This window comes from Sturnira hondurensis, unplaced genomic scaffold (genome assembly GCF_014824575.4).
Source record: "Sturnira hondurensis isolate 20B ecotype Veracruz unplaced genomic scaffold, ASM1482457v3 Scaffold0020642, whole genome shotgun sequence".
Taxonomy (NCBI): Eukaryota; Metazoa; Chordata; class Mammalia; order Chiroptera; family Phyllostomidae; genus Sturnira; species Sturnira hondurensis.
In genome coordinates this window covers 3,227,990-3,249,144 of record NW_028093273.1, presented here as the reverse complement: position 1 = coordinate 3,249,144, position 21,155 = coordinate 3,227,990, and the positions used below count along the sequence as shown (strand labels likewise).

Below are 21,155 nucleotides of genomic sequence, written 5' to 3'. Positions count from 1 at the left end.
CTATTATAAATCTCAGTTATTGCACTTGTAATTAATGAAGTGTTATTTGGGGTTCTTTATATATTCACATACTTACACTTAATTTAATGCATATATTTACTACTTATGTCAGTTCTCTCAGTGAAATAGAAGATTCTCTCCCTCCTGGAAAAGCAGTACTTTATACGTGGGCTGACCCAGTGGGCTCTAGAAACCTGAAGTGGAGTTGCGGGAAATGCTACGGGGAAGTGACACAAAAGGATGTATGTATTGGGCTGATGATTATCCTGGTGGTCTCAGCAGCTGTTTTTTAGTGGTGTTCTCTTTTGGCCTTGCTAATTTAATATTGTTTTATGTTTATACTTGTAAAAGAAACCGCCAAAGATTTTAAAAGTAGTATTCAAACTTTAACTTAACCAAGAATGTTTAACACTAGAACTAGTCTTGCTTTGTCTACATCATTATTTGCTTCCATTATGTTACAGAGATAGATTGTGCTGAGAGAGGTGCTTTCAGCATTCACATCGTAAACAGATAAGTTCTTCACTCACAGTCACCCTAGGTTATTTTCACTTGTGTAAGGAACACCTACGGCTCTACTAACTAAAGAATTTATTTCTGGTGGCCAGCGATTATAGATTATTTTTTCATAATGATAAAATTATACACAAACATTTTCTAGTAACATTTTCAATGGCTTTCAGAAATTGTTTTATTAAAATTTTATTAGTCTTTCAAAATATGTCTTAATTTGACTCTTGATTAGTAATTTTGCATATTTATGTCATAATGATAGTTAATTTTGAAAAAGCTAAATCTGAAATTCACTACAAAATATTAGAAGGACTTCATTTTGTTTTTTATTGAATTTATTGGGAATGACATTGGCTGGTAAAGTTATATAAGTTTCGTGTGAAAAATATATCATCTGTATTTTGTGTTGTGTATTTACCACCCCAAGTCGAGCCTCCTTCTATTACCATTTATCCCCCTTTCCCCTCTTCTGCCTCTCCCTCAACTCCCTTCTCTCTGGCAATCGTTGAACTTTAGAAACATTTGAAAATAAGTTAGTTTTCTTATTTCTCAATGTAATTTTACTGCTATGTATTTTTAGAAAGGATTATAAGTAATATAACTCTTCCTATATAATGATTTTATGATAGCAATTCCACAGTTTTTAATTTCAGTGGATTATAACATGACACATATATTGTATATTTTTTCTTAATCAGAATGTTACTTAACTAGAAATTTATGGATAACTGTTAATTATTAGAGTTTGCTATATTTATCTTATCATTGAACCTCATGATACTGATATCAGCACAGCGCATATATCTAAGGACTTCCCACAGAATTACTCATCTGCGGTGAATATCCATGCTTTGTAGGGTGTGCAGTCGGATATCAGACGTGTTTTATTACCTTTAGTTTAGCTCTGTGAGAAAACATGAATTTCTGACTGAAAACATGTAACATACTGGTTAGTCTTAGAGTAAAGGAGAGAAAAGAATACTTTGTGTTATTGATAAATCTACACAGAAAGACTGTTTAATTAAATTTTATCAAAATGGTAAATGAAAGAACAATTGATGTATCTTCCTAATAACTTTATTATAATAATGGTAGAAGCTAATGATTCTAATTATGTACATTTCCAGTATTATACAAATATTAATTTAGTTTGTTTGACTCTATGAAGGAGATCCCATAACTATGCTCATTTTTTTAAGTGTGAATTCTAGATTTCATGTTGGTTGGGACAATATTCTTAAATTTTTTTTGGTACTTTTATTTTAGGATATGATGACAGCTATAAATTCGGGGAAAAAGACTATTTATTTAGTTTCATTCTTTGAAGGCTTACAGCGCATTATTTTATTCACTGAAGATCCAAAGGTATTTAAAGTGACATATGAAAATGAGAAGGCAGAATTAGCAGAGCAAGAAATTGTTTTGGCATTACAAGATGTTGGAATTTCTCTTGTCAACAATTACACCAAGCAAGAAGTAGCCTATATTGGCATTACAAGGTTAGGTGCATTAAAATTTGTATAAATTTAAATGATCAGTTGTTAATTATCAAGAGTGGTGATTGTAAAATATAAAATAATTTAGTTTAACTTTTCTGTTTTGGTTAGCCATTAATACAAAGGTAGTGCTAATTTAAAAATGCTTGAGATTTTTTTTTGCCCTTTGAGATAAAGATATATCAAAAATCAAATTGATAAACCCTTCTTTATGTTGTTCATTCTCTCAGCTCTCTGAAAAGTTAAGTTTATTCAGCTTATTAAAAGTATACTTTATTTAACATGTCATTAGGTTATCCTGCTACAATGCAGGGTACATTATAGCTGCTCCTTAAATGGTGGTTCAAAGAGTAAAGACAATTATGTTCTATTTTGACCTTGGTACGTTAAGACATTATAAAGTAATACTATATTTATCATGTTCCATATAAGTCATCACCAGTGAAACTCTTTTATTCCCCTATACTTTTACTATTCTGGTCATAAAAACTCAAAATAAAATTAATAATTTATATTTGTTCCTAATTCGAAAGCATTTCTGGATTCTAGGCTATATAACCATGATAATATAGATTCAATCCTTTGACTTAAGCTATTAAATAAATATATATATAACAGGCTGACAATGACCAGGTAGGAGAGGGGAGGGAATTTCAGGGGAAAAGGGGAAGGGTTTACAGTAACTAGTATAAAGGACACATGGACAACAATTAAGGGGGTGGAAATGGGAGGGAGGTGGGGAGGACTAGGGGGGTGGGCTGGGATGGGAGTAAAAGAAAACTGTACTTGAACAACAATTAAATAAATTAATTAAAAAAATAAAGGTGTATAACACAGATATAAATTTTTCTCTGTAAATGTATCTAGAAATGCTCCTGACTCCTCATTAAATGGAATCCATTTTAAACAATATTAAACACTATATTGTTAAAAATATTTATTCTCAAAAATGTGTTTATTATTTAAACAAAGATGTTAAGGAGGCATTAGATTTTAAGCATGTTATGTCCTATGCTGTGGTGTGGATGCAAGTAGAAATAAATAATACATGTTTGCTACCTTTCTTTTGATTGAGTTAATATAAATTTTAGAAGGAATAAACAAATAGAATACCTAAACAAAACTGAATAACTTACATACTGAAACAGAAACAGTGAAGAAACTTTAGAATGTGGGTAGTTTTTTATTCTGTGTTTATTTTTTTCAGCAACTTTTCAGTGAATTAGAGTTGTTCCTTTCACTCTCTGTCTCTCCCACGTTATTGTTTCATACTTTTTCTAAACCCCAATTCCCCGTCTTAGCTCACTGCCTTGCATTCACTTCACTGAGAAAATGGAAGCATTCAAAGAGGAACTTTTAGAGACCCACCCCTGGATATCAGCTTCCTACCCACCATCATTTATTACCTACCTACTATGCTGACATACTTCCCCACAGTTACCATAGATACATCATATGTGCTCCTATTTAAACAATTTTTCTACTTGTGCACTGTATACTATACCCTCTTACCTCTTGAGACACCGATATAATTATTCTCTTCCTTCTTTCTCCTATATCAACAAAATTTTTGGCTCTCTTTTGGATTGTTCTTGCCAGTGTTATTTCTTTCAACTTAAAAAAAATTCTCTTGAACCTAATTTCCCTGCTACCTACTACCTATTTATTTGCTTCCCCTTATAGCCAAACTGCCCAAAAGTGTTGTACATTACAGAAGAGTTAAATGTATTCCTTGTGTTCAATTTTTTAAACTATTTTTTATTTAACCATTCCAACTAGGCCTTTGCTCTCAATGTACCATGAAACTGGTGTTGTCAAAATCATCCTAGAGACCAGTGTATTGCCAGGTTCATTTCACTATTACCAACCACTTCCCCTTCTGTTTAAAGTCACATTTAACACAAATCCCTTCTTTGACCTGACTTCAGGGTTCCTCACCATCTTGATTTTTCTTTCTGTCCCAACATTCTCAGTCTCATTGGTTGGTTTCTTTTCTTCTCCACTGAGAAGACAATATTGGATGCCATGAGGCTCTCAGACCTTAGTCCTCTTCTGTGTTTCAGTTTTGTGATTTCAAGTACTACATATATGCCAGAATTTTCTGCAAATACACCATCAGCCAGATTTTCCCCTCTGAACCCCAGGCTTGTGTATCCAACTGCCTACACAAAATTTCTACTCAGATACCTAAGAGACTTCTTAAACTTTATGTTTAAAACCCAATTTCTGATCTACCAAAACCTGCTTCCCCATTGAAGTTAATGACAACTATGTGTTTCTAGTTGCTTAGGGCAAAAACTTTGGAGTCATCTTGATTCATCTCTTTATCTCACACCCAGCATCTAATCCATCTATCCACTTGTCAGCCTTTTGGATAAGATCAAGTGTAGTATCTGTTCTTATCAGTTTAATCCATCTAGAAGTTCTGTGCTGGCTCTACCTTCAAAACACACATAAAATCTGACCACTTTTCACTAGCTCAATGTTATCATCCTAGACAGAACCATCACCATTTCTCTCCCAGCTTTCTATGATTAAACTCCTAACAAGTTTGTCTGCTTCTAGCAGTTACTCCTTATTTCTTCTCTCATCTCAGTAGTGGGTTCCTAACGAAGGTTAAGTCAGATCATGTCACTGATCTTCTCATAATTGATCAGTGGTTCTTCATCATGGAAGGGTAAAACTCAAAGTCTTTACAATATCCTACAAGGCTTTCCCATTATTTGGCCTCTCACAATCTGTCTTGCTTCATCTTCTTCTCTTAATGTGTTCCAGGTACGCCAGTCTGCTTCCTCCTCTTCATATGACTACACTCGTGCTCTGCTTTGGAGCCTTGGCTCTAGCTGGTTCTCTGCTTGAAATGCTCACTGTTGTCTTCTGGATAAATTTCCTTTAAGATTCTTGAAATCTTCTATGACAAAGCCCTGGGCTTAAAGCCCTGGACAACCCTATTTTAATACTGCAACCCCACAAATTTACATATCTCAATATTCCATATCCACCTTACCCTACTATTTTTTCTTTCAAAAGAACTTCACCTCCTACTATGTTAAATTATGCTAAATTACTATATTTATGTCCTCAGCTAAGATAAAGCTTCAGAATGAGAGAGATGTTTACTGATAATATTCCTACCACCTAGAATGGTGCATAAATAAGAATTTAATAAGATTGTTTGAATGGATTCATGTTTTTAAACTTGTATATGCTTGCTTATTATTGAAGATATTGCAAAATTTTTACTCAAGGTTTTGTAATTCATGTAATAAACCAGTTAAAATGTAAATGTGTGTAAATTAGTACCATGATTTTTGCTTTCATATATAAGTTCTGAGGTGGTTTGGGAGACAAAGCCCAAGAAGAAGTCAAGATGGAAGCCAATGAGTATAAAGCACACTGAGAAGTTAGAGAAAGAATTTAAGGAATATATTGAATCTTCACCTTCAGAAGATAAGATTACTGAGTTGGACACTAATATTCCGGTAATATTTTTAAGTACTGATAATGAAGCTTTAATTTTTATTTGTTGAAATTAGATTAATCACTAGTGAATTTTTAAGGGAAGTCTTATTTTGTTATAAAACAATGAATGTTGTAACACATACTTTAAACAAAATATTTTAAATAGTTGTCTATTAAAAACTCAGACTTTCTCTTGAGATGCAAATGATCTGGTCCTTGGTTAACACATCAATAGCTTTTTATTTTTTATTTATTTTATTTCTAGGATTATTTTATCTTTTATCACTTCTTTGTGGTAAATTTTAGTAAATTTACAGAAAAAGTCATACAACCATGCTGTAAGGAATATCTTAATAGTTTTGTGAATTGTATAGATATGGGCTGTAAGATCTCATTCTGAATCTAACCAAATGTTTAGCCTGTTATTTTAACTAACATTTAAAATATTTTGGTGCAGATTTCTAATTTCAATGAATTATGAGTAAAAAGAACTTCTGTGTTTTGGGGGATGGCATATTTTTCAGGTTGTCTTTACACCTAGTGGTAGTAACATGAAAATTCTGCAACCACATGAAATAGCTATACGAAGAAATTATCTGCCAGCATTAAAAGTGGAATATAACACATCTGCACATCAGTCATCATTTAGAATTCAAATTTATAGAATACAGGTGAGTTTGAAAAGATTGGCAAATTATATTCTAAAGGAATGAGCAATAAACTAATGTATTCCCATGGTCTGTTTTAGTTAGCACTTCCATTTCAATGTGGTTCTAGACTCTGGTTCCTTCTACTTCTTAAAACTTGTTGTTCTAGTCAGGTTCTGTAATTAACATAATCATACACTGACCTGTTTTTTTTTTTAATTTTCTTAGATCCAAAACCAGATACATGGTGCTATATTTCCCTTTGTATTTTATCCTATTAGACCTCCCAAGTCGGTCACCATGGATTCAGGTTTGTTATATTTCTGGAGTGTCATAAAAATGATACTGTTAGATACTGGGGTTTTTTTTTACTATAAAAAATATGAAATGAAACCATTTTACTCAGCTGACTTCAACAAAACTGAATAAATACTGAAGAAAAGACTAACTAGAAATATATATTTAAATTTTTAGAAATGTTAATTTTTAAAAATTACAAATTTTAGATCTCTGATTTGAAAGCCACTAGGACCTACAAATAAATTGTGAAGCTCAAATTCAGACTGTTCATTTACCATGGAAAGTGTCCTATAATTTCCACATGACAGTGACTGACAGGTCCTTCCATCCTCTTCTTCCCCTTCACTTTCTTTCTTTGCTGTCTCTATTCTCCTCACTTTCTCTTCCCATCTCACTACCCTGCTTCCCTCCACTCTTTTTGCTTTCCACCCCCACCTCCAGACTCTAAACTATCTAAGGAATATTCATAATCTGCTTGGAAACTTTTTGACTAGTGAAGTCTGGGACGAGATTCTGAAATCTCTGTTTTCACAAAGTTTCCCTGATGCTTCTAATGCTTGCTTCTAATTATAATTATGAATTTAAAGGATTGGTAATCCTTATAGTGAATGTAGCTAATTTACAAAAACAATCCTGGAGTCTGAAATTATAATTGTAATGCATCATGCAAATACTAGTAATTTCGATTGATACTTATAATTGAGTAAATAATTTAGTTTATCATTGTGATGTACATTACATTGCAAGAAAATGCTTATTGTCTTTTGTTTAAAGCATTTTGGAATTGATCACATTATTGACCTTTACAGCACCAAAGCCTTTTACAGACGTCTGTATTGTCATGAGATCTGCAGGGCACTCCCAGATATCGCGAATTAAGTGAGTGTCTTAATCCATTTCTGGTGTGTGTATTTAATGTTTGGATTTAAATATGTGAGTTAATTGTACTCTTTAAAAAATAAATTTTAGATGAGTAAAAGATTTGAGTATAACATTAAATTATAAATATAGAAAAGTCAGTTATTTTATAATTGTGGGAAATCAGAAGGCTCTGAAAGAAATATGCCTACACATTAAAAATAGCCATTTTTTAATTATGGGCATTTCGCTGTAACCTGTGTTGCTCAGTTGGTTAGGCAAAGCAAAAGGTCATAGGTTTGATTCCTGGCCAGGGCACGTGCCTAGGTTGCAGGTGCAGTTCCTAGTCTGGACACAAGCACGCAGCAACTGATTGATCAATATATCTGTCATCCAGTGATGTTTCTCTCCCTCTCTTTCTCCCTCCCTTCCCCTTCTCCAAAAATAGATAAATCTTTTTTAAATGATGGGCATTTTATTATTTTTGTTTTTGTTTATTTTTTCTCATCAGCTCTCTGTAATTACTGCATATTGTTTTAGAAACAAGAAAGAGTATTTTCAAATCCAGTCACCACCCAGTCCAAGAAATAAGACATTTACAGAAAGACCCATCTGTGCATTACTCCGTTTTCTTGTTTTCCCTGCCCTATCACCAAGACGAACACTGTCTTCATTCCCTTGCTTTTGAAATTATAGTTGTATTGCATATATGCACCTAAACATTATCCTCCTTAATCTTCCCTTTTCCCCTTAATTAAAAAAATTTCAAACCATACATATACTGCTGGGACTTGCTTTTTGCATTAAACTTTTTACTAAAATTTATTTCTTTTGTTGTATGTAGCTAGAGTTTAGTCGTAATCACTCAGTGTTAAATGGCTGCCTGCTGCAGGTGCTGGTAGATGGTCTTCCTGCAGTCATTTCCATACCTGTTTGTTGCTGTTATGAACAATCTTGCTATGACAGTTATCTTCCTAGAAGGAAGATTATTTAAATAATCTTTATTTATTTAAATAAATTATTTATTCCTACATTTGTCTCATCTAATTTTCTTAATAATGAATTAATTATCTTTAATGTTTTCTATTTTGTAATATAGATACTTCAAAGTGTTGATTCAGGAAATGGACCTCAGGTTAGACCTTGGGTTTGTCTATGCTTTGGCAGAACTTATGACAGAAGCTGAAGTAACCGAAAAAACGGAGGTAAGACTTACAATGTTAACATTGATGGGAAGGCCTAGAGAAAGAGGAATAAGAACAATATCCTTATAAATTCTTAAAAGTATTAAAATGGTTTTGTTTTATTTTAAAAATATAATTTTAATTATGCTGCTGTGGTACGTATATTGGTAGAAATCACATTTTCTGATTCTAGAAGAACAGTTTTAAAGAAAACTGTATAGAAGCAAGATAAGCTACAATAGTCTTGCAAATAGAAGTTAGAGTTAGCAAATAGAAGGAAAGTTTTAAGTCAATAGGAGGAAGAAGAGGATAATCAGTCATGTTCACATTACTATTTTTTCCTATGTTATCGTCCAGGATTACTTTTCTTTAAATTAGTAACTTAGAAATTTGAAAATGACCAGGATATTTGATGGAAGAAGGGATAAGGCAAATTAAAGGTAGTATCTTATTTGTGACAGATGAGAAGGCTATAAAATCACAGTGATAAGGGTGAGTCAGATATTTTGTCTTTTTTTAGCTGCCCTTACAGAAACAATTCTGAAGGTGTGACAGACTACATGAATAAAGAATAAGGGCAAATACACTTCTTTCTGTTAATAAGTTTATCAAGATATAGTTCATATACCATACATTTTACCCATTTAAAGTGTTTGATTCAATGGTTTTTAGTATATTTACATAATTAAATGACCATCCCCACTATTTAATTCTAGAACATTTTCATCACCCCCAAAAGAAACCATTCTAGCCCCATTGAACCACTACTATATTTTGTGTCTATAGGTTTTCTACTCTAGATATATCATATTAATGGAATCATATACTATATAGTCTTTTTGATGGGATTATTTTACTTACTATGTTTTTAAGGTTCATCCATGTAGTATGTATATGTACTTCATTTTTTATAACCAAGTAATACTTTATTGTATGGATATATGCCACGTTTTTTTTCCCATTCATCAGTTAGTGGACATTTGAGGTGTTTTCACATTTGGGCTATTATAACTAATGCTGCTATGAATATTTGTGTACAAGCTTTTATTTGGACATATGTTTCTATTTCTGTGGGATGTGTACCTAGGAATGGAATCTCCAGGAACATGATAACTATGTTTGATCATATTAGGACTGCCAGGCAGTTTTCCATAGTGTCCATTTTATGTTCTCACCAGAACATGTGAGGATTCTGATTCCAACAAACATATCCTTACCAACACTTATTATTATCTGCCCTTTTGATTCTCGCCATCCTTGTGGGTGTGAAATAGTATATATATCATTGTGGTTTTGATTTGCATTTACCTGATGAGTCATGACATTGAGCATCTTTTAATATCTTATTTGACTACTTGCATATCTTTTGTGGAAAAATGCCTAGTCAGATACTTTGTTACTTTACTTATTGTTTAATGGGTTGTCCTATTTTTGTTGAGTTGTAAAAGTTCTTTATATATTCTGAACACAAATCTTGAATCAGATACATGATTTTTAAATATTTGTCTATCATTATTTGTATTTTGTTTTACGTTCTTGATGTCTTTTGAAGCACAAAAGTTTTTAATGTTAGTGAAACCCTAACTATTTTTTGTTGTTGATCATGTTTTGCTGCCATCTCTAAGAATCCTTTGTCAAATCCAACATTATGAAAATTTAGTTCTATATTCTAAGAGGTTTACAGTTTTAGCTATTAGAATTAGGTCTTTAATTTTTGTATATGGTGTGAGGTAAGGGTGCTACATCAGTCTTTAGCATTGGGCTATCCAGTTGTTTCAGTACAATTTGTTAAAAAGACTATCCATTCTACATTAATGATCTTGATACCTTTATAAAAAATCAATTGATTATAGATATATGATTTTATTCCCGTAACCTATATTTCCATCCTTATGCCAATACCACATTGTCTTTATTATTGTTGTTTTATAGTAAGTTTTAAAATTGAGAAGAGTGACAAATCCTACCTTGTTTTTTCAAGGTGATTTGGGGCTATTATGGATCCATTTGCAATCCCATGTGAATTTAAGAGTCAGCTATTGACTTCTCTAGAAGTTGGGGATAACACCAGGGTGACATTGACTCTAGAGGTCAATTTAAGGGGTGTTCCCATCTTAACAGTATCAAGCCTTTCAGTCCTTGAACATGGGATGTTTTCCATTCATGTAGATCGTCTTTATTTTCTTTCAATGTATTTTATAGTTTTCAGAGTGTAAGTTTTGTATTCCTTCTGTTAAATTTACTTCCATTTCTTTCTTTTTAGGGTACTATGAGTGAAATTGTTTTCTTACTCATTTTTGCTTTGTTCACTGAAGTATAAAGAAATACATTTTTATATTGATCTTGTGTTCTTCAACTTGACTGAACTTATTTATTAGCTTTAATTATTATTTTGTGGATCATTAGGGTTTCTATATATGTAATTGTATCTGAGAAGAGAGGTAGTTTTACCTCTTCCTTTCTGATCTGGGTACCTTTTGTTTCTTTTTCTTGCCAAATTGTCCTGCTAGAACCTGTAGTACAACATTGACTAGAAGTGCCAGGCGCGGACATTTTTCCCCTGTGTCTGATCTTAGAGGGAAAGCCTTCAGTCTTTCTCGATTAATTTTAATGTTGTTGGAGGATTTTTTTTTGTGTGGATGGCTTTGTTTCAGGTTGAGTTCTCTTCTGTTTATAGTTTGTATAGCAGTTTTACCAAGCATGATCAAATTTGTCACATGCTTTTTATGCATGTATTGGAATTATTACGTGGTTTTTGTTTTTGTTCTATTGGTATATTTTCTTACATTGCACATTAAAACAATCTTGTATACACAGGATGAAATCCACTTGGTCATGTGTATAATTTTTAAAAATATCTTGCTAGGTTTGGTTTGCTACCATTTTATTGAGGATTTTAGTGTTCATATTCATAAAAGCTTGGCCCAGCTAATATATTATTTAATCAGTTGCCTTTTAAATTAGTTAAGAGAAGAAAGGGAAGAGATTATTTATTGATACTGTCTTGTATAATTATATAGTTATCTTTACCAGTGCTTTTTGTTTTTTTAATTTGGATTCTGATTATCATTTGGAGTCACTTGCTTTCAGCCTAATGAACTTCTGATAGTGTTTCTTATAAAGTAGACCTACTAGCAACAAATTATCTTAGTTTTTTAAATTTTGAGAATGTCTTTATATCCCTTCATTTTGAAAAATAGCCATACCCGGTATAGGATTCTTTTTTTCCCTTTTGAGCACTTTGAATTCTGCTATTATCTTGCCTCCTTGTTTTTTCCAAGAAGCCAACTATTAATCTTATTGGGGTCCCCTTGTATGTAATAAGTCACTTTTCTTATTTGTAACATTTTTTCCTTGTCTTTGAGTTTCAACATTTGTTTGTAAATATCTTGGTATTTATTGTACTTGGAGTTCAGTGAGCTTCCTAGTTTCATGTTTGTTTCTAGTTATGAATAGTGTTGAACCTGGATATTATAGAGGAGTGTTTTGCAGTGTATGAGCTCTTGGCTTAAATACTTCATGAAAATAGGTCCCTTAACTTTTTTTTATGTCCCTTTATAGATTGAACTTTTTCATAAAGATATAGAAGTTTTCCAAGAAGAATATAGAACAGCGTCATTAGTAGACTCATCACAAGTCAGCCTCTATGAGTACTTTCATATATCTCCTATCAAGGTAGGGGAAATAAGTCATTTTTGTTATCCACAATAGTCTAGGTAATAGCAAATTTACTGCCTCTGTTGGGTGGACATAGTATTTAAATTATGTTTTTAAATAGTTTATAAATTTTGTAACTTCACAGTTACAAATATAAATAAATAACAAAGCATTAGTCCTTTTAAATTTTTATTCTTACATTGTCATAATTTTCACCATATGGAAATAATAGTGGAGCCTCCTGCAGTGTGTGTTCATATGTTTATATCTTGAATCATATTGTATCACCTTAGCGTTAAGGTGTTTAATGACAATTTTCAAAATTTTGTGTATGATGTATGTGCAAGTTGGTGTTTTAGCAGAGTGGTAAGTGGCACATTATATTCATTTCAGGTGTGCAGTGTGAGAATTTGGTATTGTATACTATGAACTGGTCACCCCAGTACATTGCCATCTGTCACTATACGTATTATAAAAACTGTTTTCTTGTGATGAGAACTTTTAAGATTTATGCTCTTAGCAGCTTTCAAGTCTGCAATACATTATTATTAACTGTGTATAAGTTTTAGTTTATAAAATAGTCTTGATTTAAGATTTGATGATTGAATACAATTAAATATAAGTTCTTAACACAGAGTTTCTTTGAGTTACAGAATACTTGAAGAAAATTATTGTAATACAGTGTATGCAGTATGTATATGCATACAGTATAGAAGTGCTTTTAACTGGCTTCATCCTGCTAACTTAGTTCTAATCGTTGACACATTCATTTAATGGAGATATTTGAATTATTTTCAACAGCTTTAACTCCTAGATTGTCATTAAAAATATATAAAAATTAATATTTTCTTAGGTTTCAAAAGAATTGCATTGAACTAAATATATCATCTTATATTGATAAATTAAAAATTTAAAAAGAGCTGTATTAGATTTAAATTTTTTTAACTGTCCATTTATTAATTATGACATAGTACTGATAACTTTGAAATTTTGTTAATGGTGTGGTGACTTTAAAATGAATATTAAAAGTTAATATTGTCATTATGAAGTACTAATGTTTATCTCTTTATCTCATTAGTTGCATTTAAGTGTTTCACTGAGTTCGGGTAAAGAAGCAGCTGAAGAATCAGAAAAACATGTAGGATTTATTGCAATTCGTTCTTTAAATCTTTTGCTGAAGAGTATTGGTGCCACTCTCACAGATGTGCAAGATGTAGTTTTTAAGTATGTTTAATATTCATGTCTAAATTTAAGTCCTTTTTATATTTACCTAAAAAATTGTAAGTTAAAAAAGTGTAAAGTCCATTATAGATCTTAGGCACAGTATGATGTTTGCTTTTAAATGGAGTATAATTTAGATAGTGTACACCTGCTATCCCTCAACTATTAAATGACAAATGAATTGTTAAATAATTTCTTTAAGAAATGGGGGTGGGGTCATGCATGTTTGTCCGTTGTATAAGGCCTTTCTGGCCTAGGGAATGGCTCAGAAGCTGTGTGTGCCCAAAGTGGTGGTGCTTTAAAGACATAGCTTCCAGGCCTGTGGAATCAAGACTCGTGAAGCATGTATGACCAGGGCAAAAATGAATGTCATGATAGGAGAGATGAAGGGATCAGTTTACCTGTTACAGTCAGGAATGGACGTTTTAGTGTGAGTCATAATGGGAGCTATTAGAATATCTGACCAGAGAGACTCAGAGTTGTAGTGGAGACTTTAGATGAGGATGCCCTTTCCAGGTAGCACCTAGGACTGTTACTGAGCAGAGTGGTAAGAATCCATGAGTCTAAAAAGATGTAACTCTTAAGTCTGGATAAAGTTAGGGAATAGTCAAATTAAAGAACACAGGTTTGAAGATACCACATTGGAATAAAGTAAGATTTCTTATCTTGCTGCTATCTTATCTGCTATCCTAGAGCTTCCCAATTAGTTGATTAGGTATATGCTGGGAATAGGTTATAAGTAAACTAGCCTTGATTCCTCAGTTATTGGCTGAGCAGTCAGGCCCTACCCTGCAGCAACTGAACCCTGGCCATTCTTGAGCAGCCTCTTCCATTTATCTCAGTGTGTCAACCATTTTCTATACAGGCCATGATAGGGCAGAGTTGACAAATATAAGGTCTGGTCCACGAATGGGATCCAAGGGGTCTCTGAATCCTCTAACTCACTTGGAAAATATGTTTATGTAGGTGCATTTCCTGAGGATAAGAGCCATGCCTTTACCAGATTTTAGAGCTTTCTTTGACCAGAATGTGCAGAGATGTAGGTAAAGAGGTAGCTTTTCTTACTGCCGTGAGAAAATGTACTGAAAGGAAAGATTTACAGAAAAGGTCTAATGAAAATAAAACCTTAATATTAAAAGCTCTCTCTCCCCCTCTCTCTGTTTTTCCCTCCCTTTCTCCCTCCCTCTCTTTACACACACACACACACACACACACACATTTATACTGTTATATGTTTTTTTTTTTAGACTTGCATTTTTTGAACTCAACTATCAATTTCATACGACATCTGAACTACAGTCTGAAGTAGTAAGACACTATTCAAAACAGGTTTGTCTCAGATTGTTTTATAAAGGGGCAGGGTGATACCAAATAGTGAAACTGAATGTGTCTCTACATAAATGATATAGATTTGGCAAGGGAGTTAATAGCCAGTTCAAAAATTTTCAATCATGTTTTATTTTCAGAATTGTAAAAAGAAATTGAGACTAACGACCATGTCAGTTTTCTGTCCTCCTAATTTTTAGCTACACACCAAAATCTTTTCTGGTGTGTAGGATTCAAGGGGATTCAGAGACCCCTTGGATCAGTATGAACTAGACATAAATCTTTAAATAAAATGTTAAATAATTCACCACACTCACTTTAAAACATAAGGTCAAGAGAAACTATTTATTAGTAACTACATGATAAACACGGGGTATTTTTAATGTAACGGAGTTGTTGAGTCTGCTATGTATTTTATTTTAGTGGATTTTTTTCCACCTTTGCTAAGACTCTGGTATTTTGATATAACATAGAACATCTGAGACAACTGTTGTGTAGTGGACAGATCACTAAGCGTGGCTCAGAAGGTGTGGGTTTGGATCCCAGTTTTGACATTTAACCTCTGTGTGGCCCTTGGGATGATTTGACCTCTGTGTTTCTGCTTCTATAAAATGGTAGTATTAAAAACTGTCACTCGTGGTTGTAAAAGTGAAAGCATTTTGAATATTCTAAATCACTATGTAAATATATCATGTTATTTCTAATACTCTGGCACCAAATTTCTTTTTTAAAATGATGACTAGTGGTGATAAGATAAGATACCTGGTTTAGGTTTTGAAATTGATGATGAAGGTTAGCCTGAAAAATTGGATTTGTATACTGACTATAAGAAAAGATATTAAATCTTGTTATCCAAGTTGATTAATATTCATACTTCATTTTTAGGCCATTAAGCAGATGTATGTACTCATTCTTGGACTTGAAGTTTTGGGAAATCCCTTTGGCTTAATTAGAGAATTTTCTGAAGGTGTAGAAGCATTTTTCTATGAACCTTACCAGGTAAAATAGTTATTCTTGCATTGTGCACTATATCATACTGATACTTTTGAATAAGTAATGCATTTCAGTTGTTAACCTAAGTGGTAGATATAATTGGATTTTGGGAGATGCTACAAAGGGACATTATTTTGTAGCAAACAATAAGAGCTTTTAAGAAATTTGGGGAGAAATTTTTATCATTTCCCTCAAAATTTAAACTTAAGACTCTATAAAAATATACTGAATTTTAAGTGCCCTCTTGGAGTATTAAAGGTGGACAAAATTCATCCTGTCATAGAAGAGTATCACAGACACGCAGTCTTGCTCTGCATAGTGGTGCAGAACAGCAAACATAGCCCTGTAGGCTGGTGCTCTGCAAAGCAATCTGAATCAGAGGCAAAGGTTATGCTTTTTCTGTGTCCCTAAAATTTTCTGTCAAAACATTCAAAACTCTCCTACTTTTACTTACAAGAGTAAATGATAATGAAAAGTATGGTAAAACTAATATTTGTTTTGTATGCTTTAATTTAAAACATTAGATATATTAATAGTTAAAGTGTTTTTATTTTTTTTAAAGATTTTATTTAATTATCCTTAGAGGGGAAGGGAAGGAGAGAAATATCAATGTATGGTTGCCTCTCATAAGTCCCCTGCTGGGAACCAGCCTGCAACCCAGGCATGTGCCCTGGCTGAGAATCGAACCGTGATCGTGTGGTTCGCAGGCCGCACTCAATCCACTGAGCTACACCAGCCAGGGCTGTTTTTATTTATTTTATAAAAAATTATCAAGAATATGCCCTAGCTGGTGTGGCTCAGTGGATTGAGCACCAGCCTGCAAACCAAAGAGTCACTGGTTCGATTCTCAGTCAGGGTGCATGCCTGGGTTGCAGACCAGTTCTCTAGTGGGGGCATGTGCGAAGCAACCACACATTGATGTTTCTCTCCCCTCTTTCTCCTTCCCTTTTCCTCTCTCTAAAAATAAATTAAATCTTTTAAAAAATTATCAAGAATAGTGTGTGCCTACCTTCTCATTATATACCTTACAATACAGAACAAACATTTTTTTGTGCACATTTGTGAATAGTCATACTCCTGTCTGAACCTGGGTTAGCTTATCTTTTTTACTTAATGAACTCGTAAACATCTTTTTTACTTATAATGTCATGAAATATCTGAGATTTCTGTTAGTGTGAGATTTTCTGCTGCTGTCACTTTCTCGGGGATCTCTTTATTTTTGTTACTACTAATTTTCCTCATTTATATCAATTAGGTCACCTTTAACAGTAGATATAACCTCATTTGTTATTAATTTTTGATCCTTTAGGGAGCCATCCAGGGTCCTGAAGAGTTTGTGGAGGGAATGGCGCTAGGACTGAAGGCATTAGTAGGTGGAGCTGTGGGTAAGAAACAGAATGCCTCCCAGGTGCGATTATGCTAGAAAGTAATGACATATTTGCTTTTACTGAAGATATGTATGATAATTTCTGCTAGGTGGATTAGCCGGTGCTGCCTCCAGAATCACCAGTGCCATGGCGAAAGGGGTAGCAGCTATGACCATGGATGAAGACTACCAACAGAAGAGAAGAGAAGCCATGAATAAGCAACCAGCTGGTCTTAGAGAAGGCATCACTCGTGGAGGAAAAGGCTTAGTTTCTGTGAGACATGTCCTAGTGTGTGAACATTACAGGAAATGGCTTTTAAAGCCACATTCTGTGAATAAGGAGACAGACAAGTAACTTTCACTCATTCTAGTATTATGTGGATACTGGAGGAGCAGTGGGTTGTGACCTATATAAAATATCTCAGAGGCTTCCAAAAGCATCCTGTTTAAATAAAATGCTTAGGAAATATGTTAATTCTTATGGCATGTAGAGAGCACGTCAGACTTGGTTCATCAAGGCATCATGTGAATGTAATACAAATGTTCAATTGTACTTTTCTTCTAGGGTTTCGTAAGTGGCATAACAGGAATTGTTACAAAGCCAATCAAAGGCAAGTATAGTAACTCCTTTGGGTGATACGTATTACCAAGTCTTTTACAAATTGATTCAATTCTTATTCTTGATCTAATTGTCTAAAACTTTGTCTTTTTTCCTTGTAGGAGCTCAAAAAGGAGGAGCAGCTGGTTTCCTTAAAGGCGTTGGGAAAGGGTTAGTTGGCGCTGTGGCAAGGCCAACTGGAGGCATCATAGACATGGCTAGCAGTACATTTCAAGGGATAAAAAGGTAGATTTTCTTTGATGTAGAGTATGAGTAAAATGCTTAAACCATGAGAAATGAAATAAACCTGTCATTTGGTTTAAGGCACCTAGTTGTGAAACCTGTAATACGGCAAGTTGCATATGGTCTTGCTGATTCCTTTTGATATTTTTTAAGTTATTGCCATTGAATCATTTCACTTTGATAGAGGTTTCCTTTATTCATCATTCATTCCCAACAGCCTAAAAAGTTTAGCAAGCAAACTTTGTCATTATCTTGATCAGAATACATTACAATAATGTAATGCTACAAGCCAGTTATAAAATTAGCAAGTATAATATTGTTTCCTTTTGGAGAGAACAAAGAATGGCATTTTCTATTCTGAGTTCAGACCCATTTGTGTTCACCCTTCCTTTATAATATTTTGTTCAAGATTATTACATCTACTTCCTATATTTCTCTTCTTTTTTGCAAATTTTAAAATATGTCCTCTTTTCCTCCAAATTAAATTTAGCTTAAGACTGAAAATAGTACTTGCGTTGTTGTTACCTCTACTCTAGAAGTTTGCAGCATGGACTGCAGTTGATTCAATTCATCCTAATGAGAACTAATTTAGAAAATTAGGTGGGTGGATATCTTCCTAATCTGTTTCTGTTTGTATTTTCTTTTGCTTCCTGCTCTAAAGAGATAAGTATTGTCATTGTATGAGTTATTCCTCTTAAGTCACTATTTCATCTGGCTTTACCACAGTTGTGGGTATTTCTAGTTTTCTAATTTAGAAGATTGGAAAAAAGGGTTTACAGTCTACTCTACCTGTAATTTTAATTTCACAAATATAATGTGTTGAGCCATAGTCCTTGGGGAAGATCACAAGTCAGTGAAACGTGAGGATTCAAAATATGTAGAGATCTATGCAGATGTCTACCCAGACTGCTAGAATAACCTTACATTTATCAAAAAACCGTACAATCTATCCCCAGCTATATTCCCTTTCAGCAAAATAAAACATGTCCAGAAAAAATAAGACTAAAAACTAACATAGAATATACTTGTGAAGAAGGATGTTGAAAGAAGAAAGGGGAAGTGGATTACAGGAATCAAATGTATGAATATGTACTAGTGGGTAGATCTAATTGAACTGGATAAAAACAACATTAGAACCAAAATGTTAAAAATAATAAGATACAATTTGAAAAGGGAATGATTGCCATTAAGCATTTTAATATCATTTCTGAAGATGGTTACTATATAATATTAGATGAAATAGACAGTAAGACCAAAAAAAGCATTATTTTAGGTACATAAGATAATTAGCTAATGATAAAAAGAATAGTCAACCAAGAAGATATTAACAGTTTTGAACTTGTATTCAACTCACAATGGACTCAATCTTTATAAAGCAAAAACTGACAAAATTACAAGAACTTTCCAAATTTTTTATAATGGTGGAAGAATTTGACATTTCCTTCAATAATTGATAGGAAAACAAAATTAAAGTAAAATTATTTGATAGTTGACAGGCTTGTTCTAAAACATATAAATGTAATAATTATTGACTTAACACATTTTAGAGAGCAACTTGTATGTCTAGGTACTGTTTTAATCACCCAGCGAACCAGAAATGAATACACTTGGCCAAGTCCTTGTCCTCATACAGCTTGTATTCTGGTGAGAAAGTATAGACAAAAACGAGTTTTTATCAGTTTTTATCAAGAACTGATAAATATATGATATACCAAATGGTGAAAAATTCTATTAAGAAAAGTAAAGCAGGGTAAGAGACATAAAGAGGTGGGTTAGCCTGGCATGAGCTGCTGCTGCCCACTGCTCCCCTGGTTGCAAGTCTCATGGGGACCCTTAGCATTTAGGAGAAAGTAAAAAGTTCATGCCTGAGAAGGCATGGGCATGCTCTAGAGCCAGCCACTACACTGAGTCTTTGTCTTGAGGATGTTTAATTTTCTTCTGTGGGCAAGAATCTTAGGGGAGGGTTTCAGTAAAATATTTATCAGCTTTCCAGGTGGATTTTTAATATGCTGATGCATTAAAATGAGTATATAGGGAGTTTGGGATTCTTTGGTCTGCTTTACTGTTTCACTTTTATCTTAGGTCTCTCTGGCTCCATGCAGGTTTTTGTTATTTGTTCCCTTGACTTCACCTGTTCTTGGTTTTAGCTGGCACAAATAGCATTAGTTGAGTCTCTGTTGTTTATTTTCTTGACCAGGGTGATTTGGGCTATGTATTCTCTGGTTAGAGAGGAGAGGTAAAAACTATTTGCTCTCATGTGTCCTTGGTTAGGAAGAACAGGTCTTGCAGTTCATTAGCTGGCTGTAAGTTGTTTGCATTGTTGGCCTTGTTTAATTTTCTTGTCTTAGTTTCCCTATTCCACTTGCCCATGACTTTTCCTAGCTTCTTACTATCCTGTCACAGAATGACATGAACTGGCTGTTATACTAAAATAAACCACAGGCAGACCTGGGTAGAAACAGGGGGAAAATAAAGAGGCTTTTGAAGTAATCCAGATGAGAAATTATAATGATTGGACTATTTGAAGGTGGAAGTTGTAACAAGGGGTCAATGTTCTGCATGTGCTTTGAAGGTAACAGGATTGATTTATAAATAGAATGTGGGATAGAAAGAACCATAAGGGATAATTCTGAAGTTTTTATCTCAACCATTGGAAGGATGAGGCTGTTACTCCTTTTAGGGAATTGGAAGTTTTGCTTAGAGTGTATTAAATTTAACTAACACATCCACATGGTGGCATAGAATAGTTGAGATAGGAGTTTGAAGAATGGTCCTAGCTAGAATTAAAAATTTGAGTTTCATGAGCCTCTAATAAGGTGGTTAAAGACATAAGATTGGACAGGATCATCTAGGGAATGAGCATGGAAAAGAAACAAAACAAAACAAAGGTCCAAGGACTTGGTCCTGGATCACATCAACACTTAGTGGTTGAGGAAATAGAGGTCCCAGCCAAAGAGACTGAAAAGGAATGGCCATTAAAGTAAGGAGGATAACTGAGAAAGTGGTATCCAAAAAGCCAACAGACCATCCTAGCTTATGCTATCAAGAGAAAAAAGAAATCTCAAAATCTAAACACCCCCCCTCCATATTATTCATCTTATGTGAGAATATTGACTGGTAGATCAGACGTGGAACTTAAAACAAGGATTAGCCCCTCTCCTTAGAGCACTTTTCACTCTGCTGTCCACAGTCACTTTCCACAGAAAGCTGTCTTCCCAGTGAGGCCTTCTGTGGCCACCCTAAAATGTTGATGTATCCTCTACCCCCACCTCAGGTACTTCATATCTGTCT

General features: G+C 33.6%; 1 protein-coding gene across 3 annotated transcripts in view; it reads left to right on the top strand.

The window, feature by feature from the left end:
- Window positions 1-21,155, top strand: part of VPS13A (vacuolar protein sorting 13 homolog A) — a 213,835-nt gene that overhangs the window by 158,219 nt on the left and 34,461 nt on the right. For all 3 annotated transcript variants that reach the window (XM_037030342.1, XM_037030343.1, XM_037030344.1), the window contains exons 53-67: window positions 113-242; window positions 1,780-2,012; window positions 5,338-5,491; window positions 5,996-6,142; window positions 6,347-6,428; window positions 7,228-7,297; window positions 8,376-8,481; window positions 12,022-12,135; window positions 13,196-13,341; window positions 14,586-14,667; window positions 15,550-15,663; window positions 16,967-17,042; window positions 17,134-17,297; window positions 17,589-17,634; window positions 17,744-17,867. In XM_037030342.1, coding sequence (XP_036886237.1) covers window positions 113-242; window positions 1,780-2,012; window positions 5,338-5,491; window positions 5,996-6,142; window positions 6,347-6,428; window positions 7,228-7,297; window positions 8,376-8,481; window positions 12,022-12,135; window positions 13,196-13,341; window positions 14,586-14,667; window positions 15,550-15,663; window positions 16,967-17,042; window positions 17,134-17,297; window positions 17,589-17,634; window positions 17,744-17,867 — 1,788 coding nt within the window. The remainder of the gene's footprint in view (window positions 1-112; window positions 243-1,779; window positions 2,013-5,337; window positions 5,492-5,995; window positions 6,143-6,346; window positions 6,429-7,227; window positions 7,298-8,375; window positions 8,482-12,021; window positions 12,136-13,195; window positions 13,342-14,585; window positions 14,668-15,549; window positions 15,664-16,966; window positions 17,043-17,133; window positions 17,298-17,588; window positions 17,635-17,743; window positions 17,868-21,155) is intronic.